The sequence below is a fragment of the Sylvia atricapilla genome, chromosome 28 (genome assembly GCF_009819655.1).
Source record: "Sylvia atricapilla isolate bSylAtr1 chromosome 28, bSylAtr1.pri, whole genome shotgun sequence".
Classification (NCBI taxonomy): Eukaryota; Metazoa; Chordata; class Aves; order Passeriformes; family Sylviidae; genus Sylvia; species Sylvia atricapilla.
The window spans coordinates 2,226,335-2,245,428 of NC_089167.1; the positions used below are offsets into that span (position 1 = coordinate 2,226,335).

At 45.0% G+C, this 19,094-nt stretch overlaps 1 protein-coding gene and 1 long non-coding RNA gene across 2 annotated transcripts in view; one reads left to right on the forward strand and one right to left on the reverse strand.

The window, feature by feature from the left end:
• Positions 1-18,881, forward strand: part of EBF2 (EBF transcription factor 2) — a 122,867-nt gene extending 103,986 nt beyond the window's left edge. The window contains exons 9-16 of the mRNA XM_066337356.1: positions 50-180; positions 1,022-1,148; positions 6,545-6,633; positions 7,967-8,032; positions 8,851-9,028; positions 10,123-10,308; positions 12,251-12,418; positions 18,679-18,881. Coding sequence (XP_066193453.1) covers positions 50-180; positions 1,022-1,148; positions 6,545-6,633; positions 7,967-8,032; positions 8,851-9,028; positions 10,123-10,308; positions 12,251-12,418; positions 18,679-18,710 — 977 coding nt within the window. The 3' untranslated portion in view covers positions 18,711-18,881. The remainder of the gene's footprint in view (positions 1-49; positions 181-1,021; positions 1,149-6,544; positions 6,634-7,966; positions 8,033-8,850; positions 9,029-10,122; positions 10,309-12,250; positions 12,419-18,678) is intronic.
• LOC136372654 (uncharacterized) lies at positions 12,175-17,296 on the reverse strand. The gene is made up of 2 exons (XR_010745521.1): positions 17,216-17,296; positions 12,175-12,322 (listed from the first exon to the last, which is right to left on the reverse strand). It is a non-coding gene; the product is annotated as an uncharacterized lncRNA (long non-coding RNA).
• Positions 18,882-19,094: the final 213 nt, after the last annotated feature.

Sequence of the window (19,094 nt, forward strand, 5' to 3'; positions counted from 1 at the left end):
AACAAAACACCTGAAAGGGATGTTTTGATGGTTTTTCTGTTGTGTGCAGCCACGCCCTGCATCAAAGCCATCAGCCCGAGCGAGGGCTGGACCACGGGGGGAGCCATGGTCATCATCATCGGGGACAACTTCTTCGACGGGCTGCAGGTGGTGTTTGGGACCATGCTGGTGTGGAGTGAGGTGGGTACAGCTGCTGCCTGCCCCTGGGCTGGGGACACGTCCCTCTCCTGGGTTAATTCCTGTTCCGTGCTGCTGTGTGAGGTGGGATATTCTCCAAAAGAGGGGAATTCATGAAATCATGTTTTCCTTGCTCTGTATTACTGAGTAATACCCAGAATGGGGCTAACAATTCCAGGCATCTATAAAACCAGAGAAATTATTAGAAATTGTCTCCTGCTCTGAGCTGGAGGAGACATTTGGTATTCCCATATCTTTTTTTACCCACTGATGAACTTAATGAATGTGATTCTACCAATTTTTCCACTGGGTTTATTATTTACACATATTTATTTACCTAAGCAAAGGTAGAGACATAAAAGGGTGTGAGCTTGAGAAGGAGAAAAAAAAAATCCATCTGGGCCCAGGAATAAGCCATCAGTTAACCAATGGGCTTAACAGTACAAGTTTCTTGATGGCAATTTATCCTAAAACGTGTGATCCTCTCCTGGAGGCCAGGACCTAATTCAGGTGTATCTCTCTGCTGATCTATGGTGATAATAAGAAATAAAGAGATTTACTGAGGCCTGTGATGGCAGGACCAGGGGGAATGGTTTAAAAGTGAACAAGGGCAGAGTTGGAGATGAGGATGACAAATTTCATGTAGAGGCCCTGGCACAGGGTGCCCAGAGAAGCTGTGGCTGCCCCATCCCTGGAAGTGCCCAAGGTTGAGCAGGATTTGGAGCAATCTGGGATGGAGAAAGGTGTTAACTGAGGGTGGGACTGGATCTTCCAACCCAAACTCTTCTGTAATTCCCTAAAAGATTAGAGCAGGCAGCTGATGGTGCCTCTGTTCCATCCGCAGCTGATCACACCCCACGCCATCCGCGTGCAGACGCCGCCCCGGCACATTCCCGGCGTGGTGGAGGTGACATTGTCCTACAAATCCAAACAGTTCTGCAAGGGAGCACCAGGCAGGTTCATTTACACAGGTGGGTGCCTGGGGTTTTGTTGCCTTTTTTATCTTCTTTTCCGCTGGAGTCGGGGTTAAATGCTCGAGATGGTATTTTGTGTTCAGACTCAGATGTTTATTAATTCTTGTCTATGTTAGAGTTTCACAAGCTGAGAGTTCTGCAGCACTTCTAGCTAGCTAACTAAAAATGCCTCCTATCTCTTTCTCTACAAGGCCTTTTAAGGATAAACTGTCCAATTAAGAAATGACACCTGAATTATTTTTACTTCTAACCCAATAACCAACCACCCGTGGCCCACAATGCAGATTTTTCTACCCAATTACAAAACACCACCCAGACACAGGAAGAAGGTGAAAAAGGAGGACTCAGCCTCTGCCCTAAAACCTCCATCTTGCCTTATAAATATATATATATATTACTATATTTTAACCCTTAAACTCTAAGTTTTGCACCCTTTGATATCACACACTTCTGTCCAAACCCCACACCCACAATCCCAGGGCTGTCTCTCAATTTTGGAGTCTTTTCCATGGCCTCAGCTCAAATGCAGTGTTTGCTGGGGGTCAGAGCCTGTGAGCACAGAAATCTGGAATTCTCAGTGCCCAGGGTTCCAACAGGGTTTGGGCTACAGAGCTGTGTCTGTGATTGGTATTGACAACCCCTGCTTTGATTAATTAATTAGCGAATTAATTTACCCTCTTGCTCTTCCAAGGCCACTCTGGCAGTGGTGATATTTGGGAGGTGTAAGGAGGAGGTTTCACGAGGCATTTTTACTGCACATTAATATTTTTCCCAACTGCTGTCACAACATGGGTCTGCCTACAGGATATACAACCAAACATTTATGTTCAACCTGATTATGTTTGAGCTTTTTTGGGGGGCTTTTGGGGGGATTTTTTGGTTTTTGGGGGTTTTTTTTGTTTGGTTGGTTTTTTTGGGTTTTGTTGTTTTTTTGTTTTTTTTTTAAAGAGTGACTCTGAGACAGATTGTTTGAAGAAGGAAAGGAAAAACTGTTGGAAAGATGAATATAAAAAATTAGCTCTACATTGTGGGAGCTCACCTGTGTCCTGTGATGTGTCTTTACCTTGCTGCAGAGCATGCTGTGCTGGCACTGCTGCACTTCTGGGGCTCTCAGCATTTCCACTCCAAAGTGCTCTGGCTCAGGGGGCTGCAGCCCGGCCTTCAGCCTCCTCTCATGGCCAAAATGTCAGTGTGGACTTTCCCATGAGGTTCCCACATGGAAAACTTCCCGTCAGATGAAGCCCAGCAGGATTCTGTAGATAAATAACAATGTGCTGGGCACTACAGCAAAAACCCAGAGAAATGGCTCAGGCTTGGAGGGGAATGGCAGCTGCTGAACACACCTCAGCAGTTGAAATAAGAGGTGAAATACCTAAAATGAGAGATAAAAGCCTGTTTTTAAACCACCACCACACCCAAACATTCGGCCCCCCTGTGTGCCTTCACCTGGTGAAGACACAGGTTGCACACACATCCCTGTTCTGAGCTGCTCCCCTTTCATCAGCTGCTCCTGGAATAAAAAAAAAGACATTTGTTCTCCGCTGCTAATCTTGCTGTAGCCTCATATTCTGCTTTTAATAGGACACAAATTCAGACTCTCTGCTGCTGTAAGTGGTTCCATTATAGTTCCCTTGGCTTTAATAACACACCAGTTTATGCCAGCTGAGGGCACATCTTGCAGGCTTTCCCAGCTCAGCTTTGATCACAGCTCTGCGTTTACTTTGTCACAGAGATGCTAACCTGGAAATGTGTATATCAGGGAGATTTGGAACATAATTTTCCTTGCTGAGCAGAAATCCTCCGGGGGTTACCTTGTCAGAGAAAAGCAATATAAAATCATCTGTGGGAGAGGTTGGGCTCTGGGTTGTGCTGTATGAGCCTCTGTGCCAGGATCCGGGGAGGGGAAGGTGCTGCTTTGCTAAATCTTGTAAAGGAGATTGGAGCTCTTGTTTTCTGCTGGTGACAAACAACACTTACAAGGGTGTAGAGAGCTCTGTAAATTGGAAGAGGGAGTTCCCTCGGACAGAAAAAAAGCTGAGGTGACAAAGCATTTCCTGCTGTCACTGCCTGAGCTTGTGAGAGACAGGAGGGAAAAGAGAATTCCAGGATCTGAGGGGGCTGACAGGAAACCCAGAGAGGGGCCCTTCATCAAGAACTGTAGTGACAGGACAAGGAGTGATGGGTTGGAACTGAAAGAGGGGAAATTTAGGTGAGATTTACAAAAGAAATTGCTCCCTGTGAGGGAGGTGAGGCCCTGCCCAGAGAAGCTGTGCCTGCCCCATCCCTGGAGTGTCCAAGGCCAGGTTGGACAGGGCTCAGAGCACCCTGGGACAGTGAAAATTGTCCCTGCCCATGGCAACAGGGTAGAACAAGATGATTTTAAAGGTCCCTTCCAACCTGAACCTTTCCATGACTCAAATGTTGATGCCACAGGTGTCTTTTCTCTAACACCTCAAAGGTTGGGCAGCCCACTGCAAAAACTGCTCTTCCTCTGCTTCAGAATTATGGGTTGAGGATGTTTCTGGAGATACCCAGACTCTGCTTCTCCTGTTTTCCCTGTGCTTTGTGGGGTAAATCCAAGGTGAGCTGCTGGATGTGGCCATTTTGCACATCTCCTGGGGTGATATTGGGGTAAACCCTGCACCCTCCTGCTCCCCCAGCAGCCTTTGATGAGCTTTGATGTGTGGTGGGATCATGAATATTTTCAGTGTCAGCACTGTGCTGGGTGGGTGCTGCAGCTCAGGCAGGTGCAGCCAAATCTCATGGAAGAACTTGCTCAGCTCTGAGAATTCCTCTTCCCCTCCTAGTCCAGCAAGTCAGAATAGCTGGGTTTAAGATGAAAATAAAGTGTGTTAAGATGAAAATGCAGGTTTTGAAGAGGAAGTACTGTCCAGACCCTGAGGCTCACATTAATAAATTCAGGTGGTGACATGTTTAGATCCCTCCCTGCTCTTATCCAGCAAATCCCTTGTTAAAACAATCATGCTAGGTAGAGGTTTACAGGCTCACTGATAATTTAGTTTATTCCCTAAGTGGCTTCTCTTTTTGTGCATAAATTATATCATGCCACACCCAGTTTTTTTAAACTGTTTTGGGAAGTTCAAGACACCCCTTGAGCCCAAAACTCTGGATTTGAGGGATTTTGTACCTCAGTCCATTTTCTGAGGGGTTTCATTTCAGATATCTGATTTCTAGGAAATAATGAACACCCTGATTGGGTGTCAGGCCCCTTTATGGTCTCTGATTCCATGAATCCCAAAACATTTGGATATAAATCTGGCGCATTTCTGTGCCACACACAGATAAATCACTCCTGACCCAGCAGCTCTTTCCTCAGTGGATGTGGGGTTGTGGAGAACCTCCTCAAACTTGCTGGTGGATTCTTCATCTTTGGCCTCCACTTGGGAAGGTGCCATTTATTCCTCCAACTACTCGGTGTGTTGTTTTTTTTGGGGTTTTTTTTGGGTTTTTTTTTTTTTTTTTTTTTTTTTTTTTTTTTTTTTTTTTTCACAGGATTTCACAACAGGGATATTTTTGTTCCATTAATGAGTAAAAACCAGTAGCGGGCAATTTTGTTGCAGGCTGTACAGAAAACCTTTGTGCTGAAGGACATAATGTCCACATTGATTCAGGATGGCTGAGCGCTGAGAACAATTCAGCATTGTTGGGAAATGATTTGCTGCTGTTGATCTATCAGGATGAAACTCTCCACGTCAATCCATTGGAAAAATGTTTGTTGAATAATAGCCAGCTTTTTCTTCCTGAATTAGCATTTTGCATATTCCCACTAGCTATTTTTAGTAACTTGATATGTATTGGAATTCCTGTGTATTTCATGTCTGAATTCCTATATATTTCACTTTTCTTTAGCTTTAGATATGTAAAGCTAAAGGAAATATGATCAAAATCAAAATTTTTTTTTCATGATCAAGAAGAGAAATTGCACATAAAAGAGGTTCAAGCTCTTGAGAGAATTGGCCTCTAATTCTCAGGATTATTGGCAAAATAACCCACCCCCCAAAAAACTCCTCTTCCCAAACGGGATGTAGATCCTGTGGCAGTTGAAATGTGTATTATTAAACTCCTTAAGCAAACCAGAATGGCTCCCAGTGGAGAGCAAAGACATTCTAAGTATAGCGAAGACTAAATTCTCAGGTCTGGGTTTTCTCTGCTCAATTCCCACTCGATTATCTCCTGTAATATTTAAACTTCATGCCATGCCATAATTATTTAATAAAAAGTAAATATAAAATGTATCTCAGTGGGGAATGTGACCTTTTACCTCCGCGTTGTTATACCAAAGGCAGACAGGGATAAACAGGGGACAGGGATAAACAGGGAGCCTGGATCAGTGGAAAAATCTGTCTCACTGATGGGTTCATCTCCTGGTGCAGGAGATGGTTCTCCTGCGAGGTGCTCAGGATATTTTGGGTGATTCAATAAGAACCATCAGCATCTCTTGCAATCAGGGGTTTTCAGCTGTGCCAGTGCTGGTTATTTTAAAAATAAAGATTTTTTTCCCCCCAAAAGAAAGAACCACAAATGGTACAAGAAGGTCTAAGCCAGCACTGACTGAGGGTAGTGCTAAAGGACTTACATATGTTACTTATTAAATGTGTCATGAAATTCTCCGCAGAATTCTCAGCATGAATGTGTCATTTGTGTTAAAACGGTGCATTCTGAAGAATAAGGGAATTGAAAGGAAAACATCCCTGTGACTGTGGTGGCACTGCTGAGGTGTTGGAGGCAGGCAGAGCCCGAGCACACAGAATGCTGCAATTTAAAAGTGGAGTTTGAATAATCAGAAATTCGATTATTGTTGCTGCCATTGCCTAGCAGAGATCAGGGAAGCGTCTGAAGTTTGCTGAAATCATCAGCGATGCCAGCAGGGCTCTGCCAGCTATTGCTAACTGAGGATCTGGGTCAAAATATCCTGGTTTATCCACCAGAGATTCAGATCATCACAGGGAAGTGGCGGCGTGTGCAGAACACACACGACTGGGGAAGGGAATGTATCTAATGAAGAGCTGTGCCCTACTTTGGGACTGCAAAACGTTGGGGGCGTGTTTATTTGAGGAGCAAACACGGCTGTCTGATTTCTGGCTGTGTAACCAGCAGGAGAAGACCTGTTCTGGTGTGTGTACGCATCTCGTGATTTGCTTCATTGCTGTCATGGTTTTGTCCAGAGTGAAACCTCCATCCTTAAAGGAGTATTTTGTGGCAGTGCTGCTGCTTCTTTCAAATTATTCATTCAGCCTTTGATAGAGGATGAGAAGTCAGATGGAAACTGGAGCAGTTTTAAGTGCAAAAGTTGTGATTCCTTTGTTGCCATATAATAATACGTGTTTGGATTCCCTCATAAAATGTGGTGGGGTTTGATGTTTTCCTTCCAGCTTTAAATGAACCTACCATAGATTATGGCTTCCAAAGGCTGCAGAAGGTCATCCCAAGACATCCTGGGGACCCCGAAAGATTAGCTAAGGTAAAAGAATTTTAAGCATTTCGCTCAGCCCACCAAATGTGTTCTTTCACTTCTAATTCATAAAAGAGACACGATTATGTCTAAAATGCCAATCAGATCTGAATTCACCGATTAGTTGCAAGTCTGGCAAGAATTGTGTAGAAGCCACACAAGTGATTTTTGTGTGTTAAAGTTCGAACAGTCCCTGTGTAATTTTGCTGCTGAATTGAACATTCCCAGTTCCATGGTGGCAGATCCCTGAGCTCAAACGCTGTGTCCACGCAAAGGAATGTGTGAAATCCTTCACACATTCGTGTTTCTGTGCAAAAGGATCCTCTGACACCCCGGGGGGAGCGGGCACAGCCGGGATTTGTCCCTGCCCTCGGTGCCGCCGAGGCGGAGCAGGTTCAGGACTCTGGAGAGCTCCGGGGCGCGGAGGAGCCCGGCCGCGATCGCGGGCTGCGGGACACGCGTGGGTCTGGGGGCTGCTCTGACCCCCGGGAGGGCTGGAATTCCTCAGGGACCTGGTAAATAACACCTGGGGAACGCACCCGGGCTTCAGAGTGACCGCACACAAACACTGGAGTCACCGGAGAGGATCCTAGCTCCTGGTTTTATTGATTGGATTATTCTATTCTATTCTATTCTATTCTATTCTATTCTATTCTATTCTATTCTATTCTATTCTATTCTATTCTATTCTATTCTATTCTATTCTATTCTATTCTATTCTATTCTATTCTATTCCTATTTCTATTTCTATTTCTATTTCTATTTCTATTCCATCCCATCCCATCCTATCCCACTCCACTCCACTCCACTCCACTCCACTCCACTCCCCTCCACTCCACTTGTTTAGTTATTGTAATTTTTTTTATTTTACTTTAGGTTAGTCTGGCCCATTCTGTCTTATTCAATTTATTATTCTATTTTATTTATTTTCTCTTGTTCTATTTTATTTTATTATTTTATTATATTTACAGCATATATCTATTTACATTTTATTTATTATAGATGTATTTAATTGATTGTAAATTTGTATTTATTTTTATTTATTATATGTTTGTTTTATTGATATCTTATTTACATTTTTATTTATTGTCTCTTTAATTTATTGGGAGTTTTTGTTTATTTTCTTCATTATATACTTATTTATCATCATTTTGATAATTTTCTTTATTTGTTATACATCTAATTTATTGGGAGTTCTGTACATTTATTTTCTTAATTTATTATGTATTTAATTTTTGTTGTTGATTTATTTTCTTTATTTGTTACATATCCATTTTACTCCCTTTTATTGACCAGAGCTACTTTTTTTACCCCTAAAACCCCTCTTCCCCTGTGCCCCCAGGAAATGCTGCTGAAAAGAGCCGCTGACCTGGTCGAGGCCCTGTACGGGACCCCCCACAACAACCAGGTCAGGCTGGGGGGGCGAGACGGTGCAGCCCCAGACCCCCAAACCTCCAGACCCCCAGACCCCAAAACCCCGGGGGGGTTCCCTGGCACAGCCCCAGACCCCCAAACCCCCAAACCCCCAGATCCCCAAACCCCGGGAGGGTTCCCTGGTGCAGCCCCAGACCCCCAGACCCCGAGGGGGATCCTCGGTGCAGCCCCAGACCCCCAAACCCCCAGACCCCCAGATTCCGGGGGTGTTCTCCAGTGCAGCCCCAAACCCTCAGACCCCCAGACCCCGGGAGTGTTCCCTGGTGCAGATCCAAACCCCCAGACTCCCAAACCCCCAGACCCCGGGGGTGGGATGGTGCAGCCCCAGACCCCCAAACCCCGGGGATGTTCTCCGTTGCAGCCCCAGACCCCCAAACCCCCAGATTCCCAAACCCCGGGGTGTTCTCCAGTACAGCCCCAGATCCCCAGACGCCCAGACCCTGGAGGGGTTCCCTGGCACAGCCCCAAACCCCCTGACCCCCAAACCCCGGGGATGTTCTCTGGTGTAGCCCCAAACCCCCAGACCCCCAAACCCCCAGATCCCCAAACCCCGGGGATGTTATCCAGTGTAGCCCCAAACCCCCAAACCTCGGGGATGTTCTCTGGTGTAGCCCCAAACCCCCAGACCCCCAAACCCCCAGACCCCCAAACCCCGGGGTGTTCTCCGGTGCAGCCCCAGACCCTCAAACCCCCAAACCCCCAGACCCCAGTGGTGAGATGGTGCACCCCCAGTCCCTGCTGTGTGTCCCCATCGCCCCATCCCCGTGGCTGAGCTGTCCTGGCTGTTTTCAGGAGCTGATCCTGAAGCGGGCGGCAGACATCGCCGAGGCGCTCTACAGCGTGCCCCGCAACCCCGCGCAGCTGCCGGCGCTGTCCAGCTCCCCGGCCCACAGCTCCATGATGGGCATCAACTCCTACGGCAGCCAGCTGGGCGTCAGCATCTCCGAGTCGGCGCAGGGAAACAACCAGGGTGAGCCCCAGCGCCTTCTCCGCGCTCTGAGGGGAGCTGAAGTTTTAATTTAATGTATTTCAGGTTTTGCGCTGCCCCAAGGGTGCAGTTCTGAGCCTCGCGTTAAGCGTTGGTCAGCTCTACTCACAAAATAGGGAGACAAAATGAATCCTTTTCCTGTTGGAAACCAAGGATGTCCTCAGGGAGAGAGGGAAGGAGCCAAACCAACCCCTGGGAAGGACAGGAGTGACCCTGAGCCCTCCAGCACCAGGCAGGCTCAGGAGGCTGGGGCAGCAAAATGTTTTCACAGCAACTCCTCGAGCTCCAGTGATGCCTCAAGTTTTAATTCCATGTATTTCAGGTTCTGTGGTGCCCAGGGGTGAGCTCTGAGCTCACAGTCAGTGTCACTCAGCTCTGCACACAGCAGGGACACAAAACAAACCCTTCTCCTGCTGCACACCAAGGACAACTTTCAGCCCCAAAGCACAAACAAGGGTGGGCTGGAGGGAGGGACAAGAAGCATGGGACCTCACAGCCTGGAGCTGGAATGGGACAATTCAACCCCAAGGTGCAAATGGACCAAAACTTACAAAAGTGTGAGACCTCGTGACTGTTTGTCCATTTTGTGCCCATTTTGTGACTATTTTGGGTCCATTTTGTGCCCATTTTGGGTTCATCTTGGGTGTAGCCCTGTCCAGGTCCTTGTCCTGCCCAAGGTGTGTCCTTAAAGGCTTTTTAAAAAATATCTACTTTATTCTCTTAGCTCTGTCCAGTCTCTGTTCCAGCTCAGCCTTCCCCAGGCCTCACTGAGAACTCCAACACAGTCACATTCCCAATTTTTTTTTCCTGGATTGGTTTTCCAACCGCTTCACGTACCCAGCGATGTCTTGGAATGAATTTATAATGTTAATAAGTCAAATTTTATTGGCAAAATTTACATTGTCTCACTTCAAAAAGTTGTTTCGGAGCTTAAACTGCAAGGAAAAACAAGAAATTCATTAGTCTTGCCTAAATGTTTAAAATAATCTGGATTTCGATGACATTTACTTAAGTGGGGGATGCGCAGGAGGAAGTTTTAAGCCGTTTAGGCGTTCTGAAACGTGTTTCATTTCCAGGTTACATCCGTAACACCAGCAGCATCTCCCCCCGGGGGTATTCATCCAGCTCCACCCCGCAGCAGTCCAACTACAGCACCTCCAGCAACAGCATGAACGGCTACAGCAACGTGCCCATGTCCAACCTGGGTGTGCCCGGCTCCCCCGGCTTCATCAACGGCTCTCCAACAGGATCTCCCTACGGATGTACGGGCTCACCCTCATTCCCAACCCCTCCTGCCTCCCTCATCCTCATTTCTGCCCTGTCCTGCTTCCTCCTGCCTTGTTTCCACCCTGTCCTGGACCCCTCATCTTCATTTCCACCCCGTCCTGCCTCCCTCATCCTTGTTCCCACCTGTCCTACCTCATTCCCAACCCATCCTGCCTCCCTAATCCTCATTTCTCCCGTCTTGCTTCCTCCTGCCTCCTTTCCACCCTGTCCTACCTCCCCCCGTCTCATTTCCGCCCCATCCAGCTTCCCTCATTGCCATTTCCATCCTGTCCTACCTCTTCCTGCCTCATTTCCACCCTGTCCTGAACCCCTCATCCTCATTCCCACTCTGTCCTGCCTCATTCCAAACCCATCCCACCTCCCTCATCCTCATTCCCACCCTGTCCTGCCCCCCTCATCCTCACTTCTATCCTGTCCTTCCTCCCTCCTCCTCAGAAACCACCAAAATCACATTTAGTGCGGGTTTTGCCAAAGGTTCTGTTGGGTGTGTTGGGGTACAAGCCAGAAAAAGCTCCCATTTTTTTTTTTTTTGAATGTTGGACCTTCTTCTTTATTTTCCTTCATTTTTTTTTTAAAGTCCTTTATGCAAATTCCTGAGTGGCAAAGCCACAGTGGAAAATGGGGTGCAATTTTCAATCCTCCTGCCTCAGAAACCACCAAAAACAGGTTTAATGCAGGTTTTGCCAAAGGTTCTGTTGGGTGTGTTGGGGTACAAGCCAGAAAAGGCTCCCATTTTTTATATAAGTGTTGGACCTTACTTCTTTATTTTCCTCCATTTTTTTTATACTTTATGCAGATTTCTGAGTGGCAAAGCCACCGTGGGAAATGAGGTGCAATTTGCAGCTTTATTAAGGGAGTGGCCACTGCTTTTAGCACAGGAACTTTGTAAATCCTGTCCCAAAACCACTCTGAAATAATTTTTATGAGTTTGAAGGCATTATCAATAATAAGAGCTGAATTGAGGATTAATTTCCTGTGAAACCATATTAACTTCATAACCAGAAATATAACACAAAATGGAATTAAGCTCTCAATTTCTGCTCGTTTTGCCATGAGCAGCCACTTTTTCTTCCATATTTTGATTTCCTTCTGGCTAGGGAATGTGTGAACAACAAAAAAAAGTATACACCACCAGCTACGGTGTAAGTAAATAATTAAATATATGTTATATAGAAAAACAGGATGAAGAATTAAACATTTAAATTAAAATTCAAAATTTAAATTAAAATTCTTTTTCTTCTATTATTATTATTATTATTATTATTATTATTATTATTATTATCCCCTCTTCTGGAGCTTTCCATTAGGGAAGGATCAGATCTCCAGCATTGGGTTATTGTGATTTCAAACTAATACTTCCAAGAGACCTGGGAATTCACATGAAATATTGTTATTTGCTCCTCCTTTTGCTGAGGAATGGCTGATATTGTTCTGGAAGCTCAGCAAACAGTTCCCGGACAAATTATTGGACACAGAAAGAGGTTTTTTTTTCTTGCAAGGCACTTCTTTAAAAAGTTGCCAATTTAGAGTAAAATCTAAGCAGCAGCTTGAAACCAAGGAAATTTAATTTTTTAAAAACTGGAGGAGACACGGGATTTGCCCAAGGACACTGAGTGGACAGACCTGTTCCTATTGACTCTCTTTTTCCCTTGATGACTCTCAATTTTCTGGCACCCTCGCCCTTAATTTTGAAAGAATTAAGCGTCGTCTTTTCTGAATGATTCAGTTCAACTCCCTGTCCACCCCAGACTTACTCTAATTATACTCACTGAGAGAACAAGACCTCCTTTGAGGGGTGAAACTTTGGATTCTTGATCTGACAAGGAATCAGACAAGGAATTGAGGAATCAGACAATGGTTTTACCAAATTCCTGATGAGAAATCCCTTTTTTTTTTTTTTTCCCTCTCTTTTGGCAGTGATGTCCTCAAGTCCGACAGTCGGCTCCTCCAGCACTTCTTCCATCCTCCCGTTCTCCTCCTCGGTGTTCCCTGCAGTCAAACAGAAGAGTGCCTTTGCTCCTGTCATCAGACCCCAAGGCTCCCCCTCTCCCGCCTGCTCCAGCGGCAACGGGAATGGCTTCAGAGGTGAGGAAATGTGCTCTGATACTCTTCTGAGTGAGGCCAGAGTGTTCTCAGCCCCACCAAGGTGTATCAAGCTCTGAGGGTTGACCAGCAACCTCCGAGAAATGGCTTCAAAATAATTCGTGAGATGGCTGATGGAGGGGTTTTGAAAAAGCCAAAAAAAAAAAAAAATGGTTTTAATTAAAGGAGAAAATAACAAACTATATATAACAAAAGAGTAAAAAGCTATGCACGGTGCAGGGAGGTCCCTTACACCTGCTAAGACACCCCAAAAAGCCCCAAGAATCTCTGTGCTCTCTCTTAAATATTCAACTATCAAGGAGGGGTTTTTTAGCTTGCTGCAAATAGAAAATAGCTCCATTCCTTGAGGAGCAGCCAAAAGGTCCAAGAAGTGCCTTTGTCCTGGCCCTGGGCTAATTTCAGTGTGAGGAGCATGGAAATTTCTGGTTCTTCTATTTTATAAATTCAGGGGTGAAGCTCAAACTCTTTCCTAATATGGAAACACCTGCTGGGGTGTTTGGGGTGCACTGCAACAGCGCTCCTGTTAATTCACATTAAAACTGCAGGGTAAAGGCATTGAGTGCCAGCAATCATCGCCCTGAGTGCCATCACAGGGCTCAGGAGGAAAAATCCAGCCCAGATGGGTTAAAGAATTAATCCAGGTTTTTGGTTTTAAAGCAAGGGCTGGACACTGATTTCCACAGGAAGGTTCTGACCCAGTGAATCACAACCCCAGAATGGTTTGGGCTGGGAAAGAACCTTAAAGCATCTTGAGCCATCACAGAGCTGGGACAGGGCTCAGAAATGAAAATCCAGCCCAGCTGGATTAAAGAACTAATCCAAGCTTTAGGCTTTAAAGCAGGCAAGATTTCTGTGGGAAGGTTCTGACCCAGTGCATTTCAACCCCAGAATGGTTTGGGTTGGGAAAGAACCTAAAATCATCTTGAGTGCCATCACAGGGCAAGGCCAGGGCTGAGGAGGGACAATCCAGATGGATTAAAGGATTAATCCAAGCTTTTGGCTTTAGAGCAAGGCCAGGCACTGATTTCTAAAGGAAACTTCTGACCCAGTGCATTTCAACCCCAGAACGGTTCGGGCTGGAAAAAGAACTTCAAGATCCAGTTCCAACCCCCTTTCCCTGGAATATAGAGGAATACCAGCTCTTTTGTGGGGAATGACTTCTCGGGCTTGGGGGACTTGTGAAGCAGAGCAGAGTTGATCCCCAGCTTTGTCCAGAATACAAACCTGCTGCAAGGTTTAGGCTCAGCCCGGGAATTGAGCCCCACAGCCCATTTACAGCCCTTTTAAAGGTGATCTGTGAAACAAATGTGAGCAGTGAGATAAGAATGGAAACCTGCACCGAATTCTTGCTTTTAACAGGCTGGAGGGGGGAGGTTGCAGCACATAAATATGCTCCAAGTCTCCATAAAAAAATGCCTTTATAGGGCTTGGGAAGTCATCTGGCTCCTTCAGACTTCACTAGAGATAGCCCAGGAAACGCAGCTCTGGGGATTGAGCCATGCCAAGAGGCAGTGGAAATTCCAAACGAGCCCCACAAACAGCACCTGTCGGGCTGGGTGTGATATAAACCTCAGCTGGGCCACGGGGACTCGCAGAAAAGTGTGATTATTTTATGCAATAAGGAAATTCTAATTGTGCTGAACAGAAACAGGAACGTTTTTAACAGCTAGCTCAGAGAATTCTGAAACAGCTTCTTGCCCTGCCCCGATTATAAGAAAAAACCACATTTTCCTAAGATCCTTTTCTTCCCATGAACGGGTAGATCCATTGATCTCACCATGTGAATGCACAGATTTAAGTCTGCTTTAAAGTTAAATTTGTCTAATTATTATGTAGAGAAGGCCTAAATATTAAGCTTAAAAGTTAAAAAGTTACCTGAGGTGGTGCTAAACACAAATCAGAGAGAAAACCACTCAGGCTGCTGCTGGGATACAGAAAAAAGGACAGATTAAAAAACTACTGAAGTATTTAAATTAATAATTTTCCTTAAGGTAACACTGAGGGCTCTGCTTAGAAAGAGTTTATCTCTTTTTCAACTCTATAAAGAAATAAAGTGCCTGAGACCAGTTGGTGCCATCTATGCCATTTGGTGTTTACAATGGATTTTATCCAGTCTATAAATCAGTAATCAATGGGAGATTCTAAAAACAGAGCTTTAAAATTAAATATAACGAAATCTCACAGCTAAAACCTGACATCCATCCATTTTTACTGACCAAAGTCCAGTCCTGAACTGGACAGGATTAATTTATGAGGTTAAAATTGTGAATAATGGCTGAATTAGCAAAATCAGAGATAAATGAATACGGAATTTATCACCCACTTTTAAATTCTAATAAATTAGAACTTATCCCTTTCTTTGTGGGATTTCTACCTGTACATCAACACAAACATCAGGATATTCATATTCTACAACTGTTAAATTTAATTACCCAGAAAAGCAGGGCTGGGCAGTGACACAACAAGAAGAAACAAGGTTTGTTACGCCAGGTCTTGGTAACTGTTGAACTCTTTTCAGCCATGGATGCAAATTCCATCTGAAATATTTAAATTGATGCAAGCTGGGGAGCACATGCTTTGGAAAGGATCCAGGTACACGCAGCCTGATATCCAAATTAACGTTCCCACAGTGCTGACAGACAGATGTGGCCAAAAAGTCAACGGGAGGTTCCCAAAGAGGCTTCTTGCCTGGACTGAGGCAGTGGGAGATGGATAATTCCCTCTGCCACACCACCCCCAGGGCTGGAGACCAGGAGCAGGAGGGCTGGGCATGGAATTCAGGATTTATTGACTTATTTCTCAGATTTAGGCACCGAAAATGGTGCTGGAGAGAGAATAGCAAAAGCAGAGGGCAAGCAGTTGAATATGTGCAGACTCCTTTCCAAAGCCCATGGACTCTAAAATTCCACACCCATAACACATGGAAAACATCTCCTCAATTAGCAATAATAATAATAAAAATAGCAAATTTATATATTTTTTTAATATGATAGAGTCATATATCTACAGTTAGAGGATGATAATAATAATCTTTTTCCTCCTCTTCATCATCATCTTCTTCTTCTTCCTATTACTATTATTATTACTATTATTATTATTATTACTGTTTACCAGCCCCTCAGAGCCTGCCACTCTCCTTACATGCAGCAATGAAAATCTAGATTAAAGCTTTCATATACCACAGCAGCATTTAAACCTGGATTAAAACCAGGAGCAACTGTGTAATCTTCATCCTCAAATTTGCATTCCCATTATTCCATCAGTTTACAGGGAGGTTTTATTTTTTTTTTCCAAAGATATATTTTAGGAGGATTTGCTCTCTGTGAGGGTGAGGAGAGGTTGGGATGGAATTCCCAGAGGAGCTGTGGCTGCCCCTGGAGCCCTGGCAGTGCCCAAGGCCAGGCTGGAGCACCCTGGGGACAGTGGGAGGTGTCCCTGCCCATGGCAGGGGTGGCACTGGGTGGGATTTAAATTCCCTCCCTGCCCAAACCATTCCATGATTCCAGAGTTCAGCACTAAAATCCCCTCCCCAGTTCTCACATCTGAATCACAGCGAGTCCTTTTCCACTCCGAGACAGTTTTCCAAAGGCCACTCGTACTCACCAGGCTGATGATCATTATTAATTACACCCATTAAAGGTGCCCGTCACCAGATCATCTGGGTGCTACCCATCTTTTGATTATTTATTTATAAAAAAATTCCCCAACCTTGTGACAATTTTAATCAAGTGTTTCAGTTGATAATTGCAAGCTGTCAAGGTTAATACAATAAGGCTCATCTCTAATTCTTTTTCCATTTCCCTCCAAGAGAAAAGAAAAAAAAATAAAAAGGAAAAAGAAAAAAAAAAAAAAAGACCCTCTGGGATAATGACTGGTGGTTGCTATTTTCCCAACTCATCAGGGAGTGTCCTGCATTGAACCACCTTTATTGAAAACTTACATCGATTCAATATATAGTAATACAGGCAAAAATAATTACAGCTTTGCTAGCAGTGTAAGACCTTAATCCAAACCTCCCAAACATTCAATAAAAAGCGATCCAGGCTGGGAATAGGCTTTTGACAGTGCAGCCCCAACGGGGAGTGGAGGTGGGGTGGAAATGGGCAGAGCAGGGTGTGTGAGAAGAGAAAAAAGCCTGGAGATGAGCTGGGGGAACCAGGTGAGGATTCCAGCCAATATTCCTTCACCAGCTCGTTCTTTGTTGCAGGAGGAGCTGAGGATGAAATGCCAGTGACAGGGATTGGGCTTTGCTTGTGTTCTCTGTGTTATGGAGCTTGCTGTGGAATGACAAAATCCCAGGGTTTGGGTTGGGAGGGACATTTAAAACTCATCCATTCCCACCCCTGCCATGAGCAGGGACATTTCCCACTATCCCAGATTGCTCCAAGCTCCTTCCAGCCTGGCCTTGGGCACTTCCAGGGACCCAGGGACAGCCACAGCTCCTCTGGAAACCTGTTCCATTCCAATGCATTTATTATTTTATCATTAATATCTCTAATCCTACAGTAAAAAATGTACTTTCATTTCAAATTAAGAAGCTTCCCAAAATGATGTATTTGCAAGTTTTCTCTAAATATTTTTGAAGAGAGATGATGGAAACTCATATTTAAACTTTGCTTTGCTAGAAGTTTTCCTTGATTTAAAAACAAAACAAAACAAAAAGTGGAAATACTGTAAATTAAAAATAGCATCACAAAAAACCCATTTATGCCATTATGGAGTGACTCTCTTCTATTGCACTCACACGTTATACCCAAAACCAGGCATGAAAGTGTTTACCTGCTTTATTTAGGGTTGAAAATATGAGGAACAACAGCAAATTCCAAAGCAATTACAAGAAGTATCAGTTTGACTTCGGGCTGTTGGGTTTCACTTTCTCTTTCAGCTATCTGCTAAAATTGGCAGGGACTTTGGCCCCAGTCAGTGAGAAAACATGAAAATATTCATTTTCCTATTGTATGGAATAACAGACCATGCCCACAGGTGTTCAAAAACCCAGTAACAGCCTTGTGTCAGCTCAGGAACTTACCCCAAAACACCTTTTTAAACCCTCTCAAGGAAAGGCTGAGATGAACTCTCAGGAGGACGGGGCTTTAAACACACCAATAATCCCCCAAATTTCAGGGAACATAAATCTCTGCAGGATCAGGACCTTGCAGTGCACCCAGGCTCCTTTGAAAACGTGACTCACTCATTTGTTACATAAATACAGCTAAACTCAGCTCACCCCTCAAAACCTTGGGGAGCAGCACCAGCTCCAGACCTTGCTGTGGAGTAGAGCTGCAATTAAAGGCAGGAGAGTGACTAATAAATGATTTACATCAGCCCAGAGTTCTGGGAGGGTGCCAGGGAGGGCTGCGCTCACTCAGACACGTGGGGGGAACAAAGTGAGGGAGTTCCCACTGGAGCCAGACTGGCAAAACCAGCCCTGGGCTTTGGCCACTGGTTCAGGGTTTGGAATTCCCTGGCTCAGGGTGGTCAGTGGCAAAGGGGGGGATTGTAAATTCCCTTTGCTTCCACGCCTTTCCTCAACCCCAGCCCTTCCAAGCACATGAGCAGGGTGGGGAGGGAGCACAGACCCTGCTCAGTTTTGGGTTTTGGGGATGGTTTTGAGCCATCAGCTTGAGGAGTCTGGATTTAGGGGCAGTTCTGAGCAATGTCCATCTCCGAGGACTTCTCTCCAGGGATAAGCACTCACAAGTGGGAAGGTTTTTCTGCGAGTGCACATGGATTGAATGAATCCCTTCTCGTTTTTATCCATTTAATAACCCCGGTGGGCTTTTCATAGAACCAGAAAACCACGGAGTGGTTTGGGAAGGGGCCTGGAATCCCACCCAGTGTCACCCCTGCCATGGGGACACCTCCCACTGTCCCAGGTTATCCCAACCTGGCCTTGGACACTTCCAGGGATCCAGGGGCAGCCACAGCTCCTCTGGGAATTCCATCCCAGTCCCTCATAGGAAAAAAACTTATTCCTTTTGCCCCTGGATTAGCCCTTTGCTCATTGCCCGTGTCACGGTCAGTCCTCACAGTTTTCAGTACAGCAGCAAAGGATTTATAGAAAACTCCAATTTAACCTCACACCAAAACTCCAGTTTAACCTCACACCAAAACTCCAATTTAACCTCACATCAGGCCCTTCCTGTGATCCCTGACTCCTCACAGGAGGGCGAAGGGCTCAAATATATTTTGTTCCATAACATTTTGCCACAATTTCATCTTTTTTCGCTTTTCTTTTTCAGCCATGACTGGTCTTGTCGTTCCCCCGATGTAAGGAAGGGGCAGCTTTGCTGCTCTCTCTCTTCCCCTTTTTCCTTCCTTTTTTTCCCCTCATTTTTCTTTTACAGCACAAAACTACTTATTGTGATGGACCACTAAAAAGAAAAAAAAATAGCACTACAAGCTCCTTTTTTGGGGGGAAAGTCAGGCCCAGGAAAAAATAAAAGGAACATTTTTTATGGATTGGATGAGATAGAAGTCTGCATCATTTACTTGTTTCATATTTCTGACACAACCACATCAACTCCTCAAACACTGGGAACAAAGAATCAGCGAGAGCCAGGATGAAGAAGAGTTGGCAGAACGGAATTAGAAATGCAAAATCTTTCCTGGAAGACACGAAAAACCTTCCTAAGATTTGTAAAAAATATTCGAAGGA